We start from the raw sequence: 17,795 nt of genomic DNA, 5'->3' as shown, positions 1-17,795 counted from the left end.
AAGTTTATGCTCTACAATTTAAACTTTAATTAAAATTTATAAAAATGTAACAACAAAAGCATTTAATTAAGATAAATGTTTCCTTCAAAAAATAAAAATTAAGATAAATGTGATGATACACTTATGTAGAAATTAATTACTGTACATAAATTAAGGGTATATTTTACTAGTAGTTTTGACTATTGAGTAGTAGTAATTTTTTTTTCGAAAGATATTGAGTAGTACTTCCTCCGTCCCTAAATTACATTCCCACTTCTCTCTATTATGTGAGAAATAAATGGTAGAAATATGAATGTAATTTAGGGACGGAGGAAGTAGTAAATTAGTATCTTTAATTTAGATTTTTTAAAGGTTTTTTTTTTTATTTTTTATTATTGTAATTAAACAAGCGACCTAATTTTTTAATTTCTTATATCGTTTACAACTAACTATTTTGGGGGGTGTTATATACCACCATCCAAAATGATCAAAACCACGCAATATTTAGTGTGAATTGACAACCATACCCTTAGTACTTCACCACTATCTTCCCTCTTACCACCAATCACTAACACCTTGACACCACCACCCCAATTGATGACTAACACCACCACCACACTGACCGGCGAAGACGACCACCACCACAACCACCCTGACCGGCGACCTACCACATCCCCTTCAAAGATGACCCACCACCTTCCCTCTTTGGCGGAAAGGTGGTGGTTTTTCTTTTGACAACCGTACCAACCGGAGCTCAAAACCGGTTACCGGGCACGATAATCGGTTTTGGGCTCCGGTTACCATGGAATCAGTTAAGGTGCACTGTAACCGGAGCCCAAAACCGGTTACCGTGCGCGGTAACCGAAGCCCAAAACCGGTTACCGTGCACAATAACCGGTTTTGGGCTCCGATTATCGTGCACGGTAACCGGTTTTGGGTTCCGGTTACCGCGGTTGCCTGAAATAAAAAAATATATATTAAACCACCACCTTCCCGCCGGCGAGGGAAGGTGGTGGGTTGTCATAGAGGAGGGTATGGTGGGTCGCCGATCAGGGTGGTGGTGGTCATCGCCGCTTGATCATTAGGGCCCCACTCTATATGTTCGCCCTAGGCCACCAAAATCTCAGAAATGGGCCTGTTTTTAAGTCCAATTTAATTAATATCACCGAAAAGTTGACCTCAATCACCAAACTACAATGAAAAAAAAATTAATCACCAAAAGGTAAAAAATGTGAAAACTTGATCACCAAATATTATCTTTAAAAAAATAAAAAAAATAAATAAAAAAAAAAAAAACAAACAAATGACCACCGAATTGAACAACCGAATATACTAATTTCTTTCCTTTTTGAACTTTTTTTTTTCTTTACAACAAATCGACAATGGCAGGTAATATTATTACGAGTACTTTTTTTTTTTTTTTGAATAGTATTACGAGTACTTAATTCACCCCTGAATTATCATTAGAATGAACAATGTAATTTATTATTTAAATTGAATTTCGTAAAAGTAAAATAAAAACAAAAACTTTCGTGCGTTTCTCTCTCCACTCCCCCCCCTTTGGCCAGGTTGTCTCTCAATTTCTTCATTTTCTCTTTCTTGCTCTTTTTCATTCAAAACCCAAGTCAATTAGTTTCTGAAATACACCTCTATATTTTTTGTATTATTCCAAATTCAAAAAGGGGGCAATTTTTATAGATCTCCCACTTCAATTTGAGGTACTACTTTGCTGAGGAAGAAGAGGGTTGAATCTGTTTTCAACCCATCTACTGATACAATGAACAATCTACTTTCGGTAATTTCAATTTAATCTCTTTTTGAGTTTTGGCAATTACCCTTTTGAATTCAATGTGGGATGCAATGATATGTAATTTTTTGATATGGGGTTTGTTAATTTTTGATGTTTTAATTTGATCATGCTGTTACAATAATTAATTTTTATCTGGGGCTATTGGTTTAATTGATTGTATAATTCTGCATTGTATGAATTTTTCTATTTTTTTTTAGTTCATTTTTGGTTTGATTTTAACGGGGTAGTATTTGATTAAGCTTGCCATTTTAAGGGGCTTTTGATCTGGTTCTTTTTTTTTTTTTTCTTTGATCAATTTTGTACTGAGGCGTAAAATTTGGGAGCTTTATCTTGTTAAAGATGATTGGGGTTTACCAAATAAACTTATGCGCCTGCCAATGGACTTATTTGCTCGTCAGACACTTGTGTTGAGCATGATGAACATGGCTGGAGCTTTATTTTGTACTTTTGAAATCAATGTTTGGTTGAGCTTGCATCTACCAAAACTTGAGACTCTATACCTTTATGAATCGAGGTTTTATAGGTACAGATGTGATGAAGATTCTTACTTCAGGTTGCCCTTTTCTTAAAGAGCTGATGATTAAATATTGTGAAGGCATAAAAGAGCTATATATAGATTCTCTGACCTTGGATAAACTGAAAATATGTCATGAGAACCAATTTATTGCTGTCAAAGCGCCATATATTAGATGCCTTGATATAGCTGTTGATGGGTCGAGATATGAAGTAACCAACCTTAGTTCACTTGTTGAAGCCAGGATTTGCTTAGGTGATTATGAATACGAACCTTGGAAACTTGAACTTATCAGAAGAATCTCTTAAACTTATGGGTTGTTTATCTTGTTCATTTCTGTCGTAGATTAGCCAAAAAGGATATGTGAGCTTCTGTATTGTTCTATCTAGAGCTCTGGACCTGACATTGTGGAAATAGCTTTGTGTAGCCTGATTTATCAGGAATTTACTGTAGGTCTTGTTTAATTTGACTTAACTAGAATGGGATTTTTGAAGGCTGAATGGATCAGATTTTAAAGATTTGTTGTGTATTTTCCATTGTTTATGGGTAACAAGAAATTTAAGCTGCACAACACTGCTTTGTCCTAGTATCTGCAAATAATCTAGTGCCTTGCCCAATTGCCCATCCTGTAATTGGGGTAATCGCACATGAAGATAATAGCATCTTCTTCTTTGAGAGAGTTTATAGACTTCAATGAGTTTTATGTCATTGGTCAAATCACTTGTTTTTCAGATTTTCCTTCTCATAGCTCTAGATTTAGGTGCAATGTTATCCCCACTTATTAGGGTTTCTTTTGAACTTAGTTAGAGGTCTTTAGTCATTATATCTTCTTGCTCATAGAGTTATAGTTCTGTATAATTCATTTTTCTTTTCATAAGTGCTTGTATCTATCATAAATTAGCAATATTTTTATTATAGCACACACTCATACAATTTGCCTTCTAATCTATTGCTCTTTTGACACCAGAATTGTCCTAGACGCTAAGGTCTTACAAAGATTTTTAAGTGGACACAGTTCATCTTTCCCTTTTATGTTGATGTGTGTGTGAAGTTGTGCCTTTTGTCTTCTTTCCTATTTTAATAAACATGGTTATAACCTGTAGGATTCATTTGAGATCCCACGCGGGGAATCATCGCGAGGTGGTGATCTTGAGATGGGGGAAAATCTTCAGAATTCAGGAGAATTGGGTTTGCAAATTTTCTCTAAGAAGGTATATATTTCTGTTCCTTAGGTTTTTCAATTTCCTTATGTTAAATATTTCTTTGTGTGCGCTCATATTTATTTTTCTGTGGAGGAGATGGGAGACATTCTTCCAATCAAGTAATAAAGCTTGATCTCATGTTGTAGATGGGAAACATTATGTTACTCTTTTTCTTCATCACTTTTAATTACTGAACTACTTTTTTTTCTAGGTTCAAGAGATAGACAAACAATATGAGAAACTCAATGAGCTTCTTAGAAAGCTTCAGGTTAGCTGTACTTTCAACACTGCTTGGCAAAGTTTTAGTATTATCCGTGTTTGTGCAAGGAATAGAAATCATTGATGTCTTTCTTCTCACTTGTTAATTAATCTTGCATGCAGAATGCTCATGAGGAGTCAAAAGCTGTAACAAAGGCTGCTGCTATGAAAGGTAAACTCTAGTTCCCTGTGGTTGTATATGCATGTTCTTATCCTTTTGTAGTCTGTTCAAGTCCTAGTGATTGGCTAGAAGTGATTGTTCACTCCTTTTAAGTTTTATTTAAGGAAGGAAACTAATTAGTTGCTACCCACACACGTAACTTGAAATTAGGTTTCTGGTTAGAAACTCATTATCCTGTAATTTTCTTTCAGTTCTTGTATTCTCCTTTAATAGATTTCAAAATTAATGCATGAGCCCTTCTTTGGAATGAAGATTTTTGACTTTCATGTTTAGATTCTAAATGCAGACATTTTAGGGAAAATATAAGTATAAGTTTGGTTCTTTTAACCCCTATAGGGAGGGGAAAATCCTAAATCCTTTCTTTGAGGTTTCTATATTAAGGCTTTGATGGTGTGTGTTTGTATAATTTATAGCAAGGCTTGAAGGTTTCATTTAATTTGTATTGATTCTATTTGTGTCAACTGTTGGTCCTCCTGTGTCCTGTCGTTTTTTTTTCCTCTTCTAGATTTTTAATTTTCTTTCTTTCAAAAAGAAATAGAAACTTACCATTATGTAGATTGCATTTTGAAAGGGTGAGAACTTTTTTGATGGCATATGTGCTTTTACTTATGTATAAGGGCAATAAGGCTGTAATTTATCTTTCTGTTGTATGCTAGAAATAGTACATAATCATGCTTTTTAAGTCTGCTTTCTGAAACTATGTGTACGCACAACCTTATTTTTTGCAATTCTTTATCTGAAGCTATCAAGAAGCGCATGGAGAAAGATGTAGATGAAGTCCAAAAGATTGCCCGGCTTATTAAGTCAAAAATAGAAGAACTAGATAAAGACGTAAGATGCTTTAGTTTATTTGGTTGACTTTATGTCTTTGAATATCTGAGCTGACCTTTCTTTCTCTTCCAGAATTTTTCAAGCCTGCAGAAGCCTGGATGTGGAAAAGGAACAGCTATAGAGCGTACCAGGTCAACACAGACAGTGTAAGTCTTGTGTCAGATGATGCTCATTTTTGTCGTGGGATTAATGTTATATATGATTTATGGTTTTGTGTGGCCTCTTTCCTACCCCCTATACTTATTCTTTTCTCCTCAAATTTCCTTTGGACTTTATTGGTTTGCATAATTGTATTAGTGCATTTAGTTAGTAGAAATTAGAGTAGTTACATGGGAAACTTCAAATTTACTAAAACAAACCTCAAAGCTCATTCAAATGTCTTCTTGTGGACTATAAACTTCTGTGAAGTATGGGCTGTATGCCATTGGCTGAACCACCTAGAGTAATTACAGATTTCAATTATGATTTGAATTCCCAGAATGCAGGTTTGTAATAGATATCAGAATGAGCCTTGGTTGGCCCTATAAAACAAAAATATTTGAATGCCTGATTCTAAGAAGGATCTTCCTGTAGTTTATATGCGCCTTAAGTGGTGCTAGGGTTCTGGTGAAAGAAATTAATCTTAGAATTAAAGCTTAGGAATTTGAATGATTTTAGAGATGCATAGAACTGTAATATTCTTTTGTAAATTTCTCTTAATACTCTTGTGTAAACAGATTCTTTGGTAGCATTAAGTTCTGTTCGTTTACATTTCCAATGAATTAGAATTTTTAGTACCTAAACTTTAGCAAAATTTTCATTTGGGATCCCGATGAAGTTTGTTGTGCTCAATAATAATGATTGCTATGTTGTTTGCAGTGCATTAAAGAAGAAATTGAGAGATAAGATGGCAGAGTTTCAGGTAATGTCAAGTTTTCAGACGAGAGCCAAATTTTCATTTTTTGGTTTTCTGCTTACTTTTATTCTCTGCAGACATTACGTGAAAATATTCATCAAGAGTACCGGGAAGTTGTTGAGCGTCGTGTTTATACAGGTTCACCTTTTGGCTTGCTGATAACGAATTTGTTAATCTTTATTCTTGAAGCTTTGATGATGATTTGATGATGTCTTTGGTTTTCTATGCTTCGCAGTAACGGGTCAAAGAGCTGATGAAGAGGTGAATTGTTATTTCTTGCGATAAAATATCTATGACCCGCTAAGCTGCAAGTTTATTTTTGCTTAATTGTGTGATACTCATGTTTACTTGCAGACAATAGATCAATTAATTGAGACTGGTGATAGTGAACAAATCTTTCAGAAGGCAATACAAGAGCAAGGTCGTGGTCAGGTGTGTCTTTTAACCCTGTTTTATTTTCTTTAAATTAAGCAGTTAGATCGCAGAATCACCCTCTTAGTGTCTTATCTCTGTAGGAAAATTATTGCCGGAAAATACCCTGTGTAGTGGTGCATAGCTTTTCAGGCTGCCATTTGTTGGGTGTTTAATTAAAGAAAACTTTAGTCCAATACTTGGAAGGTTTAAGATTGCTGTCTGGGTATAGTTATGATGTACCACTGATATTCTAAAAGATTATTTTATTACATTATTTTATAGGTGTTGTAAATGGCCTTAAAGCAAAGGGGTTGTAAACTACTAGAAGCTTTGGAAGATAGTGTTTTTTTCCCCAGTTTTATACACTCACTACATTAAAATCAGAAAAGTCAAATAAGTACTAGGGATCATAATCATTCTTGAGAAATATTTGTAATTATATATCCATAATAGTATTAAAAATACTAAGAACAAGTGATTAACCAATAAGATAATTTTGGGCATTAATTTCATTCTTTAATAAAAAACAACTTGTTTGTGCTATATTTTGGAGGATCCTTTATCTGCTTATTTTCTAAATTTTGTTCATGTTTGAAAAAAAAGGTCAAGAATTGCTGAATTCTTTTTATAAGTATCAATTTGGAAATTTGCAAGATTCGAGATGTTGGAACTGATAATAAGATCAGAATGCCTTTGGTACTCAGCAATCGGGATTGGTTTGGAAAAACCTTCTTGTCAATATGTTTCTTTTTTATTTGCATGTCCAATCTCATTTTAAATTCTTGGCTTCTACTTTATTTTTGTCTTTTTTAATTTGTTATAGTGTATAGTTGTATACTGTATAATAGCTAGGTTCACCTGGCTCTTAGCTATTTTGAAATTAGGCTACCTGTTACTGTAGTTTGGTTTATCAATTTTCTTGTACAGGCTCATTTTGTCTAATCGTGGGGCATAATTAATGGAACAGGCGCTGCATGTATACACCCAGGGGCGAAGCCAGAAATAAAAATCTAAGGGGGCCAAAACTCGATAAAGTTAAACCAAAAAAAAAGAAATACAGTAAAAATAAAAGGGCCTAGACTCCATATAGTTAACCCAAAAAAATTAGAAATTAAAAAAAAAAATAAATAAACGGAGAAAAAATACGCTCATAGTGGGAGTTGAACTTAAGACCTTTCTCACCATGTAAAGCTCATGTCACCTGCTGGGCCATGGGGGGCCGGGCCTCCACCACCCCCCCCCCCTCTCCCCCTGTGTTGGCTCCGCCCTTGTACCCACCTTGGCTAGCTAAACAACTTTATAGTTCATACTAACATAAGTTTTCATAGGTGGGCTTTAGTCTGCTTTATGAGAAGCATAAGTTATGCACAGCAGTGACAGCACTATATTTTAACGAAAAAAAAAAAAATCAATTTTAACTTGTACTCCCTTAGTTCATAAAGTAGCATCAGATAATCCCAATTCATCATAGTTAGAATTTGATATGATTAGTTTGAAATTTCTTCAAATATTTAAAGTAGTATGATCATTTTCTTTCTCTCTCTCTCTTTCTTTCTTTCTTTTTTTTTTTTTTTATAAGTTTATTAGTATGAATAACTAGAACTAGAGAATGCAACAGCTGTATCATGAAATCTCAAAACACCGTATATGACTATCACTTCCAGAGTTCCAGGTGTAGTGAGTAATGATTATTGGTTAATGTTTGGGTCTTTAGTTTATTAGTCAATTTTTAACATTAATATCAGTTGCATAATTGTATATCTACTTATCCATTCCTGCAGATAATGGATACACTTGCAGAAATACAAGAGCGCCATGATGCTGTTAGAGATGTAGAGCGAAAGCTGCTCGAGCTGCAACAGGTATATCCATTAGATTTTAGCATGATGTTGTTGATGCTTGTTTGGTTCTCTTGGGAATTAAACTCCCGTGAGAAGTGGAAGTCGTGGAACTTCTTACAAAATGGCACTCGTTTGCTCAACTTCCCAAGGAAGGCCCACTTCTTTCATTTCATGCCAACCAAATCATGTCAAATATGAAATACCGCCCGTTATTTGGAAGTTCTTTGCAGCTTCCCACACGCAAATAGATTGGGGTCACTTGATATTTGCTTGAACGTCAGATTCTGCTCCATGTCTGCACCCCAACCTGTAAATCCACAATCTATAGCTTGTGGGATTCTTTTTCATATAAGTTTAGTGGGTAGCGCACCTGCAGTCCTGCACTATCAATTTCTGAACTTGAAAGGATTTTCTGTGTGTGTTTGTGGGTGTTGGGGGGGTGGAATCAATTTTTAAAAGTTTGATGTGAGTGATATTGGATGACTATACTTGCACCAAAGAACCCGTCCATCGCACAAAGTTATCCCCTAGTAGTCATTTTTTTGAATGTCGCCAAACCAACCTATCCTTGAGTTGACTGTTAATGTGATACGTAGTTAAGGAACTCATCAGGTTCAAAGCTAAGGTGGTCATGAGCCTTACAACAACCTTGCGAATCTTTGTCTAGCCCTCCACAGTTGAAGCATTGCAGCCTTTTTTGTATGGTGAAATCACTTGAAAATTTGGCGCTCTCAAAGTCTCAATTTCCCCTCATCTCTCCAAACACTCAATTGCTAATCAACCCATCTGTTCACCTCGTTTAAGCAGCTACTGTCTACCGATGCATTGCATATATTTGCTATGGATTCATGCTCTTGAAACTTAAGGCTAAACCTTGATTAATAGAACACCTCAAACTTTCTTCCCCTTTTTTTGGGAAATATATATTACAAATTTGATGCTGTATATCAGTAGACAATATGGCATCCCTATACTTAACACTTAAGCAGCGAGTAGTTCTCATGTTTTTGTTTCCTGTATGCAGATTTTTATGGACATGGCTGTTCTGGTTAATGCCCAGGGAGATTTGCTTGACAATATCGAAACACAGGTAAAGTGAAACGAGAGAAAGCAATTGCTTTCCAAAATTACAAAAAGAAAGCTATTATTTTCATGAGAATTCTGAATATATATATTACTAGGATACTTGATTATTATACTAATTGCAATAAATTATGGCATTCATTCCCCTTTTTTAGGTTTCAAATGCTGTAGATCACGTAAACACAGGAAACACAGCATTGCAAAAGGCAAAGAGCTTGCAGAAGAACTCACGTAAATGGATGTGCATCGCAATTATAATCCTTCTTATCATTGTTGCTATTGTCGTACTAGGTGTACTCAAGCCTTGGCAAAGCAAGAACGGTGCTTGACCTGCTTCCTTTCGTACATTCTATACATATAACAAGATCATGTGAAATCCTTGTCTCCCCAAAATACAAAATAGGTAAAAAAAAATTGATTTTGTGAGTTTATTCTCCTTGTAACTTCATCAGCTTTGTGTGAATCAGTTGTTCCAATATCTACAAACCCAGATTTTTCCCTTTGTTTCATGTTGCTCAGACCTATTATGATCCCTATATCCCTTTTATTTTCTCTTCCAAACGCCGTGTGTATGTAACTTTATTCTTTCTGGCATCACCATTTTCATTTATCTTCTGAATGCCTTGGACTTGAAGTAATTTCAATTTTCTTCTCATCTTAATTTTTCTTTCATCATTTGGATTATGTAATCATTGATCAGAAAGACAGTACAACTTTGCTTGGGCAAATACTAACCTGAATGGCTGAATATGCTGCTTTTGCAATCAAAACAGCAGTCCAGTCAAGATTTGTTTATATTTTACATGATTTCTTATTGTTCAAATTTTACATTATTCACACACTCTGTTAATTTCGTTACGTGGAATTTTGTTAATTTCGTCTTGATATATTCGGAGTAGACAACACTGACCACTCCATAGGACACCTCAAAATATGCATAAAAATTTATCTTTAATTCTATCCTTCAATTCTACATGTACAGCTGCTATTTCAAGATGCTACAAATTCAATTGACCTCTTTTAATTAATTTAGTTACTATTACAAAGATGATTAACCACAATTTACATCAACTAATTTAAATGACCTTATAGAATATTAATACATGACTCTTATGGTGCTTCTTCTAAGCCAAAGTTCATACATAACCATATAAAAAGCATCAAAATCAAGAGGAGAATTATTCCACTGAAAATGCTTCCTAACCTTCAAAACATTAGCTTGCAAAACTGAGTATCTCTTTGGGCTAATACTTAGTAAAATTTTCTTCAAGTTAGGGATGTCTGAAGATGTAATAACGACCGAAAAACTCTTCCAATTTATGATGTCCATGAAAGGGAGATCATAGTAGTCTGCTAGTATAACTGGTACACATCCATAGTAAAATGCATCCCCTACTCGAGCTGTGTTTACCTCGAATCCCTTAACATGTAGGCAGTATTTGCTTCCTAGGAGTTGTTCCGAGTATGGTGTTTTCAACCTCCCACCGTGAACAAAGATGGAAGAGTCATTTTCCCATGTTTGCACCACTGCTTTTCGTAGTGGTGAGTTTGCTGTTCCGGCATAGAAGGCCAGTTTCTTTCTGATGAGTATCAAGAAATATAAGAAAAAAATGTTAGATTTTTTTTAAGGTGTAAATGCAACAAAGAACATATGCTATGTTAGTATGTTGCAAAATAGCTTTAATTTTACATGTGTAACAAATTAGTTTATATTTATTGGAGTAGAAAGAATATATGAACAAATTTGCACTTTCTTTTACTACTAGTTAAAGTTGAAATGTTTTTCCAACACTAGCCAATGTTGCACCATTTACATGAATGTTCATACTGATTTTTTAAAACTGATTTTTTAATTAATATTGTAACATGTTTTTCATTCTTAAGTACGAAATATATAATACGGAGTAGTTATTAATTCTTACCTTTTAGAATGTGAAGCAAGATCTAGAGGCTCTTCATGCCTTGGCCAAATTTGTGGGAGGGAAACATCTTTATGAGCAAAATAATTGGTAAGAAAATAACTAGATGAGCAAACTACTTGGATAGCATTACTTTTCACTTGATCAACCTTCTCCATAGCAACCCTACCAATAGAGTGGCAAGCAGCATAAAAATGATCAGCACCCCCGGTTCGATTCCAATAAGGGTAATTTTGAATAATGTTGGTCACATAGTTAAGGATAAAATCCGAAAGGCCACTAACTCCGATCTTTCGATCATGCCTCAAGCTAGCAATGGAGAAGGGCAAGAAGAAGAGGTCTGCTTCGGAGGGATCGTTGGTGACGAAATGGCTCTTGAAGAGTACATTCTTTAAGTATGCTTCACTTGCATAATTACCCCCGGGTTTATAGTGATCATCTGTTGGAAGTAGGGCATGAGCAAACGGTTCATCTTTTTTGTGTGGATATATGTAGATTTTAAGGGTTTTTTTTCATTTCATTGTAGTTTTGAAAGAAAATTTCTTTGTCATGGTAAACTTCTTCTTCATACTTTGTCTTGTGTGGTTTATTCATAGAGGATCCTGAAATGAAAACATAAAAAGAATCAACTTTATATAGATGGTATAAACTAGCAAGAGGTAAAAATAGCCTTAAGAAAAGGGAATTTTTTTTACGAAGTGTTTAAAATCAATACAACAGCTAGTAGAACAAGTGATAGCAAGAAAGAAACATTAACTAATTAAAATTACAAATAAAAGCGGTAAATTTTTAATTGTTACTGTATAAAATTACATGGGCAGACGGGCAGTTTCATTAAATTTATTTTTGTCCTTACAAAAGGACTTACTTCATATCTTAGTGCGTTTGCATATAATGTCTCATTGCAGCAACTTATTGTTCCTTGCGTTGTTAATTTTCGTTGTTAATTTTGTCATATAATTATACAATTCCTCTTTTTCTACCGAAGAACCCTTAACCCTCCCCTCCTTTCGTACACCCCTCTCCCTTCCCCAAAATAAAACACAAGTATTGTCCAGGCTACAGATGGAAAATACTGATGGAAAGCTACGGATGGAAGACATCAAGGAACTGATTCGAAATTTCACTAATGCTAATTCGCGCCACATTTATAGAAAGGGCAATAAAGCAGCAGACTATGTTGCTTCATTTATATTATTTGTGAAAAATTTGTACTTAGTTTTTTTTTTTTTTTTTTTTTTTTTTTTTTTTTTTTTTTTTTTGGTGCACAAGGGGCTAGGCCCCTGGAAAAGAAAAACAAAATAAAAAATAGGGTGGTACAACCTACCACATCATTATGTAAAATATAACTTAAAGCTAATTTGTACTCAGTATAATTGTTGGTTTATATTCTCCGTACCCATTAAATTCTAACTACTACATTTTCTTCATTACATTTATTGAAGATATCATCGTATTGGATACACAAAAATAGAAATTGAAATGGAAACGTACACAAGCACACCACAATCAAATGCCTAATTACATCAATAAGTCAATTGAGTAAACCATGTTCTCCAATTCCTTACGTAATATAATAACGATGTTTAACTTCGTCTTCTTGTCTAAATATATTTCAAAATTAAAGAACAACCTTTCAAGTCACTTTCATGCATCAACTCAATAAAATGCAATTCTTCAAAGAGGACAAGTACAATAATTTTGGAAAATAATTATTTTTCTGTTTTGAGAGTAACATTTTATGATGTTTTATAAAAGGTTTACTTTCCTTTTTTCGCTAGCAATTAATTTCAATTATTCTAGCTTGTGGAACTTCGTAGAAAGACCAACAATAACTTGTCAAAACTTTGAGATTGACATAATTGCACTTTTGAAGGAAAAAAAAAACCAAAACAAATGTAAGATCGATAATTCAATACCAAAATTATCAATATACGTAGTACTTGTATGTAGCAAATCTTGGATTATTACGCCGACAACAACTTATGCAAGACATAAAGTTTTTTTTTAGAGAGCCGCAATGGCAGGTGATGAGACTCGATCTTCCAGGAAGACTTAAAATCGAGAGGGGAGTTCTAACTACTTGAGCTCTCCCTCACTCTTTGCAAGACATTAAGTATTATACTCCCTCCATTTCTATTTGTTTGTCTTATTTGGAATCTTCGGAATAAAATCTAATATTTTAGTGATAAATATATACTTTAAAACAAGTTATGTGAAGTCTTGTAGATTCATCTTGAAATCTGTTTAATACATGGCTTGATTTATATTTTAATTACAATATTGCATTGAAAACTATGCAAGAAGCAAATAGGACAAACAAAAAGAAGCAGATCAAGAGAGTAATAAAATAAGTAGTTATCTATAATTTAAATATATAAAAATAAATTATTATAAATTCAATATCATAACTTTTGACCATATAATCAAAAGTGCTTATGACGATGGCTCTTGATCAAAATTGACTAAGGTAAAATACCAAGATTATGGGCTAAGTTTTGTGTAAAAGAAACCATGAAGTAGTCACTCCATTATGAGAGGAAAATATAGTATCTTTTAAGTTATTCCAATGGCTATACAATCATATAACATGATTTATTTATCTATTTATTAAACTACATGGTAAAAACAATGTTTGGATTTTAATATAGTATCTTTAAGTTATTCTAATACAAGTAACAACTAAAAAGTCCTCTAAAATAAAGTAACAACTAACAAGTAACATGATATACGTACGAAGTGTATATCTAGAGGCCAAACATTTCAATGGTTGGTGGAAAACGACCTTCCAAATTATATTTTTGTTGTATTATATATATTACTCTTACATAAAACAATTTAGCATCAAATATACAAAATTCAGTTGGCCCAATAGTAAATTCACTCTAATATGATTCGATATAGGCCGCCAAGAGATAAAACTATTGATCCCTTCTATATTAATGCCAAATGTCCTTTGATTTATAAAAACAAATCTATTTTATAGACCATATTAATGCCAAATTGCCAACTATATATAATATTCAATTGTTAATTAGTGATGTATGGCCCGTGGTTTGGGTTATTGCTTTGAATATTACATTATATTATTTGAGTTCCAAACTAGTAGTTGTTTTCTTATATAAGAAGTGTAGTGAAAGGTACAAAAAGGTCAAGTGATGTAGACAAAGCTCGATATATATTGCTAGGACTTCACCAACTAAACAAAACTTAAAAAATAAACAATTTTAAAAAAAAATTTGTGCATGGACAGTATTTTATAGTTGGTAAATAAATCATAACATCAATACAATATTCAATTAATTTATTTATACTTATATTTTTAATTTTTATTAATTTAGAATCAACTTCCAATTTGAACTATTTCATTAATTTTGATAGAATAATAAAATGTGGGCATGTATTTTTGAAAATTCTATGGTAGTCATCCTTAAAATGACTACAATTGTAAATTCTTTATTGGCTAACTTTTATAAATGCTTTTTCTTATTTTAAAATTTTATTTTTAATTTTATTTATATCTTCATATTTAATTTATGAATTATTTTTTTGTAATATAAGTAATAATAAAAAAATAATTTTTAAAAATTAATTAGGAAAATTATAAAAAAATCAAAAATATTATTTCAAAATAAATAATTGAATTTCGAAATGAGATAAATGAATTATAATTAATTTTGATTTTTGACATTAAAAAATAAATCAAAATCAACCAATAAAAAATTAGTATAATGGTAGCCATTTTTAACTTTATATCATATTAATAGTTTAGGGGATTTAAAAGTCTACGGTATATCTATAATTTACATGCATATATTTACCTCAAATCATAGGGAAATTAAATGGGGATAGTAACTATTAACAAGATATAGAGTAAGTTTACTTACGTAATCTATAATTAACTTTGGATGATTAGCTCATATTAAAAATAAATAAATAAATTAATACAGTACTAGAAACTGGAATACTAGCAAAGTAGCAAAATAATAGAAATAAATGTAATAAACCAAATAATAGAAAAATAAAATATATACTTACGTTTTGGTGGTGAAGTTAACTTCTTCGGTATCTCTGAATTTTCTTGAGTATCATTAACAATCAAATGATCATCTTCATTAACATTAACACTACTCGAATCACGAGTCTTATCGAGGATTCGAGTAATCGGAGGCCCATTTTGATCCTCAAATGTAACTAAAACATCACTAATACTATCATTTTGCTTTGGTAGTTTTACAAGTGAAGGAGTGTCAGCAGGAAAAATTTTTGTAAGATGAAAGAAGTTGTCAAAGGTGTAAGACATGTACAAAAGGATGAGAAAGCTAGTAACACAAGCTAAACATATTGGTAGCATGGACAACGGTGGCGGTTTTCGACGTCGTAGGTTGATGCACCATTGTGTCAACGACAATGGTGCCATGTTTGATTGAAAGAGAGGGAGATAGAGAGGAAAAGAAAAGAGGTTTAAGGTCAAGTAATGAGATGAAATAAAAAGAGACGTGCAAATTTAAAGCATAAGATAAAAACATATAGGTCTATATTTTTTATGAGGGTATCATGAAAAGCACATGTATATGTGATTCTTGACTAGTATTAGTACTTAATTAGTGTATATATTAAGTTTGGTTTTTGTAGTTTTTTTTTTTTCCCTTAATTTCTCCTTAATATTGGTAAGGTGGCCAAAGTGGGCTTAGCTTGGTTTTGGACTAATTACCCTTATTTTGTTATTTAAGTCTAAATTACGGAGTTAATTAAGAGGTGCATGTGGAGTTTACCATTACTTAATTCGATTTTTGTTGTTGCTAATTCATACAAGTATAATCCACTATCTAGATCTTAAAATACCCACTATTCTAGAGTCTAGACTATTAGAGCAACATATATATTTCAGTTGATTACTATTCACAAACATAGAAATTTTTAATATATGCGCAATTGGTATTGCCTTACTATTTCAATCAATATTTGAAACTATGTTCTCAAATTGATGTTGAATTTATGATAAAACTATACTATGTGTCGATTAAATACAATTTTTTAAAATAAATACAATTAATGTTGTGTTTCATTTATGTATATATGTTTAGTTTGTTTTAAATTTTGTGCTCATAAATAGTAAATACATTTTTTTTTTTTCCTTCTCACGTATTCATTATCAAATAAAACTCAGTAAATTTGTTTTACATTTTAAGCGCATAAATAGTAAATTAACATAATATTTGTGAAATATAGCCAATAGGGTGCATTTATAATAATGGTTTTTTAATAACCATATACGAAGAAGTACTACACATTAGTAAACGTCGGCCAAAATGGACTAATTAAGCAATTAAAGTCGTGGTTTAATACTTGAATTGGTATGAATCAACCTTCTATAATATCAACAATAGACCAATATCTATGACATAGGACGAAGAAGAATATTTATGCAAGAAAATTCTAAATTAAAGGACTATATATTTGTGCATATGTTTTATTGTATTCATGGCCCAACTATTAGCCGTGTTTATTAAATGTATAAATATGCGGTCAACAGCAAATACTCCTTATTGAATATTGAGCAAGGAAAATTATTTCACCGAATCAGAATAAAAAGAATCAAAGACTTTCGTTCTATGGTGAAATTATTAGAGATAAAATGAGACTTGTTAAGTTGGTTAAAAATTAGTCACTTGTAATTTATTATTTTTTTTTAAATTTTAATATTTGCTCGATTTACAATTAATTAACCTCTCATAGCTATTTTAATAAATTAATTAACCTCTCATAGCTATTTTAATGAGATATAAGGAGCCCAATCACGCAATTTATAAAACATAAATACTTTTTAACAACATTGATCTATCTTGTAAAAAAAATAAAAATTGATCTATGTATTAATTTTATTTTACGAAATTGATGTATTAAATATTTGAAGGGTGATCAATTGAATAAAAATGCATAGCTTTCTTATAACTATTTGGAAAAATTGTCCTCATTAATCCCAACTTTGCCTCGTCCGCCAATAATAATCCCAACTTTCGATTATTCACTATCACTCCCAACTTTGTATGAGATTAATTTATATTGCATCCAAATGACTTGAAACCAGGTTAATCAGGTTAACATTTGTGAATTAGATTTTTTTTGCACACGTGTCCATATGTAATTGGTTGAAAAAAAAGAGAAAATAAAAAAATGTCAAAAAAAAATTAATTTCCTAAAACTAACCCAACACCTGCCCCATTTCCACCACCATACCACCACCACTGACGCATTCCCTCCCCACACGCAGCCCAGCGCAGCCACACCACCACCACCGACGCACACCACTACACACACTCCCTTCCTAGCCCACCACTACCGGAAAACCCATCACAGGCCTACACGTTCGTTTCCCCACAAAAAAAACCCTCCCTAAAATAGATCACCAAAATTGGCCACAAATGGTCGAAATCGGTCAATGTTGGGGCTGAATGGTTGATTGCAACCCTTTATCGGCTGATTTCGGCCATTAGTGGCTAATTTCGGCGCCGGTTTGCCTCGTGTTTCTAATGTTAGGATTAGGGGTTAGGATTTAGGGGATTTTGGCTGGTTTGCGGGGTGATTGAAGAGGAAAGGGGAGGTGATCGGGGAAGCATCGACACTGGCGCTTGGGGGGGGGGGGAGGAGTTGGGCTGGTTTGTGGTGTCAACGGGCTGTTGTTGGTGCAGTTGCAGGGAAGGGGAAGCGGGGAGGTTGGTGCAGTGCGTGAAGTGCGCAGGGAAGGGGAAGCGGGAAGGTTGATGGAGTGCGTGAAGTGCGCAAGGAAGGGGTAGGGAGGCGGCGATACGGAGGTGGGGGAAGGGGAGTAGTGCTGTCGGTGTCTGCTTGCTGGTGGCTGTGGTGG

General features: G+C 33.2%; 1 protein-coding gene and 1 pseudogene across 1 annotated transcript; one reads left to right on the top strand and one right to left on the bottom strand.

Moving 5' to 3' along the window:
• Window positions 1-1,432: 1,432 nt before the first annotated feature.
• Window positions 1,433-9,666, top strand: LOC110688835 (syntaxin-132-like). The gene is made up of 13 exons (XM_021865591.1): window positions 1,433-1,774; window positions 3,407-3,514; window positions 3,717-3,773; window positions 3,887-3,935; window positions 4,687-4,775; window positions 4,848-4,921; window positions 5,634-5,676; window positions 5,748-5,808; window positions 5,906-5,931; window positions 6,025-6,102; window positions 7,866-7,946; window positions 8,950-9,015; window positions 9,164-9,666. Exons 1-13 carry the CDS (start codon window positions 1,757-1,759, stop codon window positions 9,335-9,337), a joined length of 924 nt encoding a protein of 307 aa, XP_021721283.1. The 5' UTR covers window positions 1,433-1,756; the 3' UTR covers window positions 9,338-9,666.
• A 222-nt stretch (window positions 9,667-9,888) lies between these two features.
• Window positions 9,889-15,591, bottom strand: LOC110688834 (annotated as a pseudogene).
• Between the last annotated feature and the right edge of the window lie 2,204 nt (window positions 15,592-17,795).

The sequence above is a fragment of the Chenopodium quinoa genome, unplaced genomic scaffold (genome assembly GCF_001683475.1).
Source record: "Chenopodium quinoa cultivar QQ74 unplaced genomic scaffold, ASM168347v1, whole genome shotgun sequence".
In the NCBI taxonomy this organism is placed as follows: domain Eukaryota; kingdom Viridiplantae; phylum Streptophyta; class Magnoliopsida; order Caryophyllales; family Amaranthaceae; genus Chenopodium; species Chenopodium quinoa.
The sequence above is the reverse complement of the archived record's forward strand: the minus strand, read 5'-3'. Positions and strand labels throughout refer to the sequence as shown.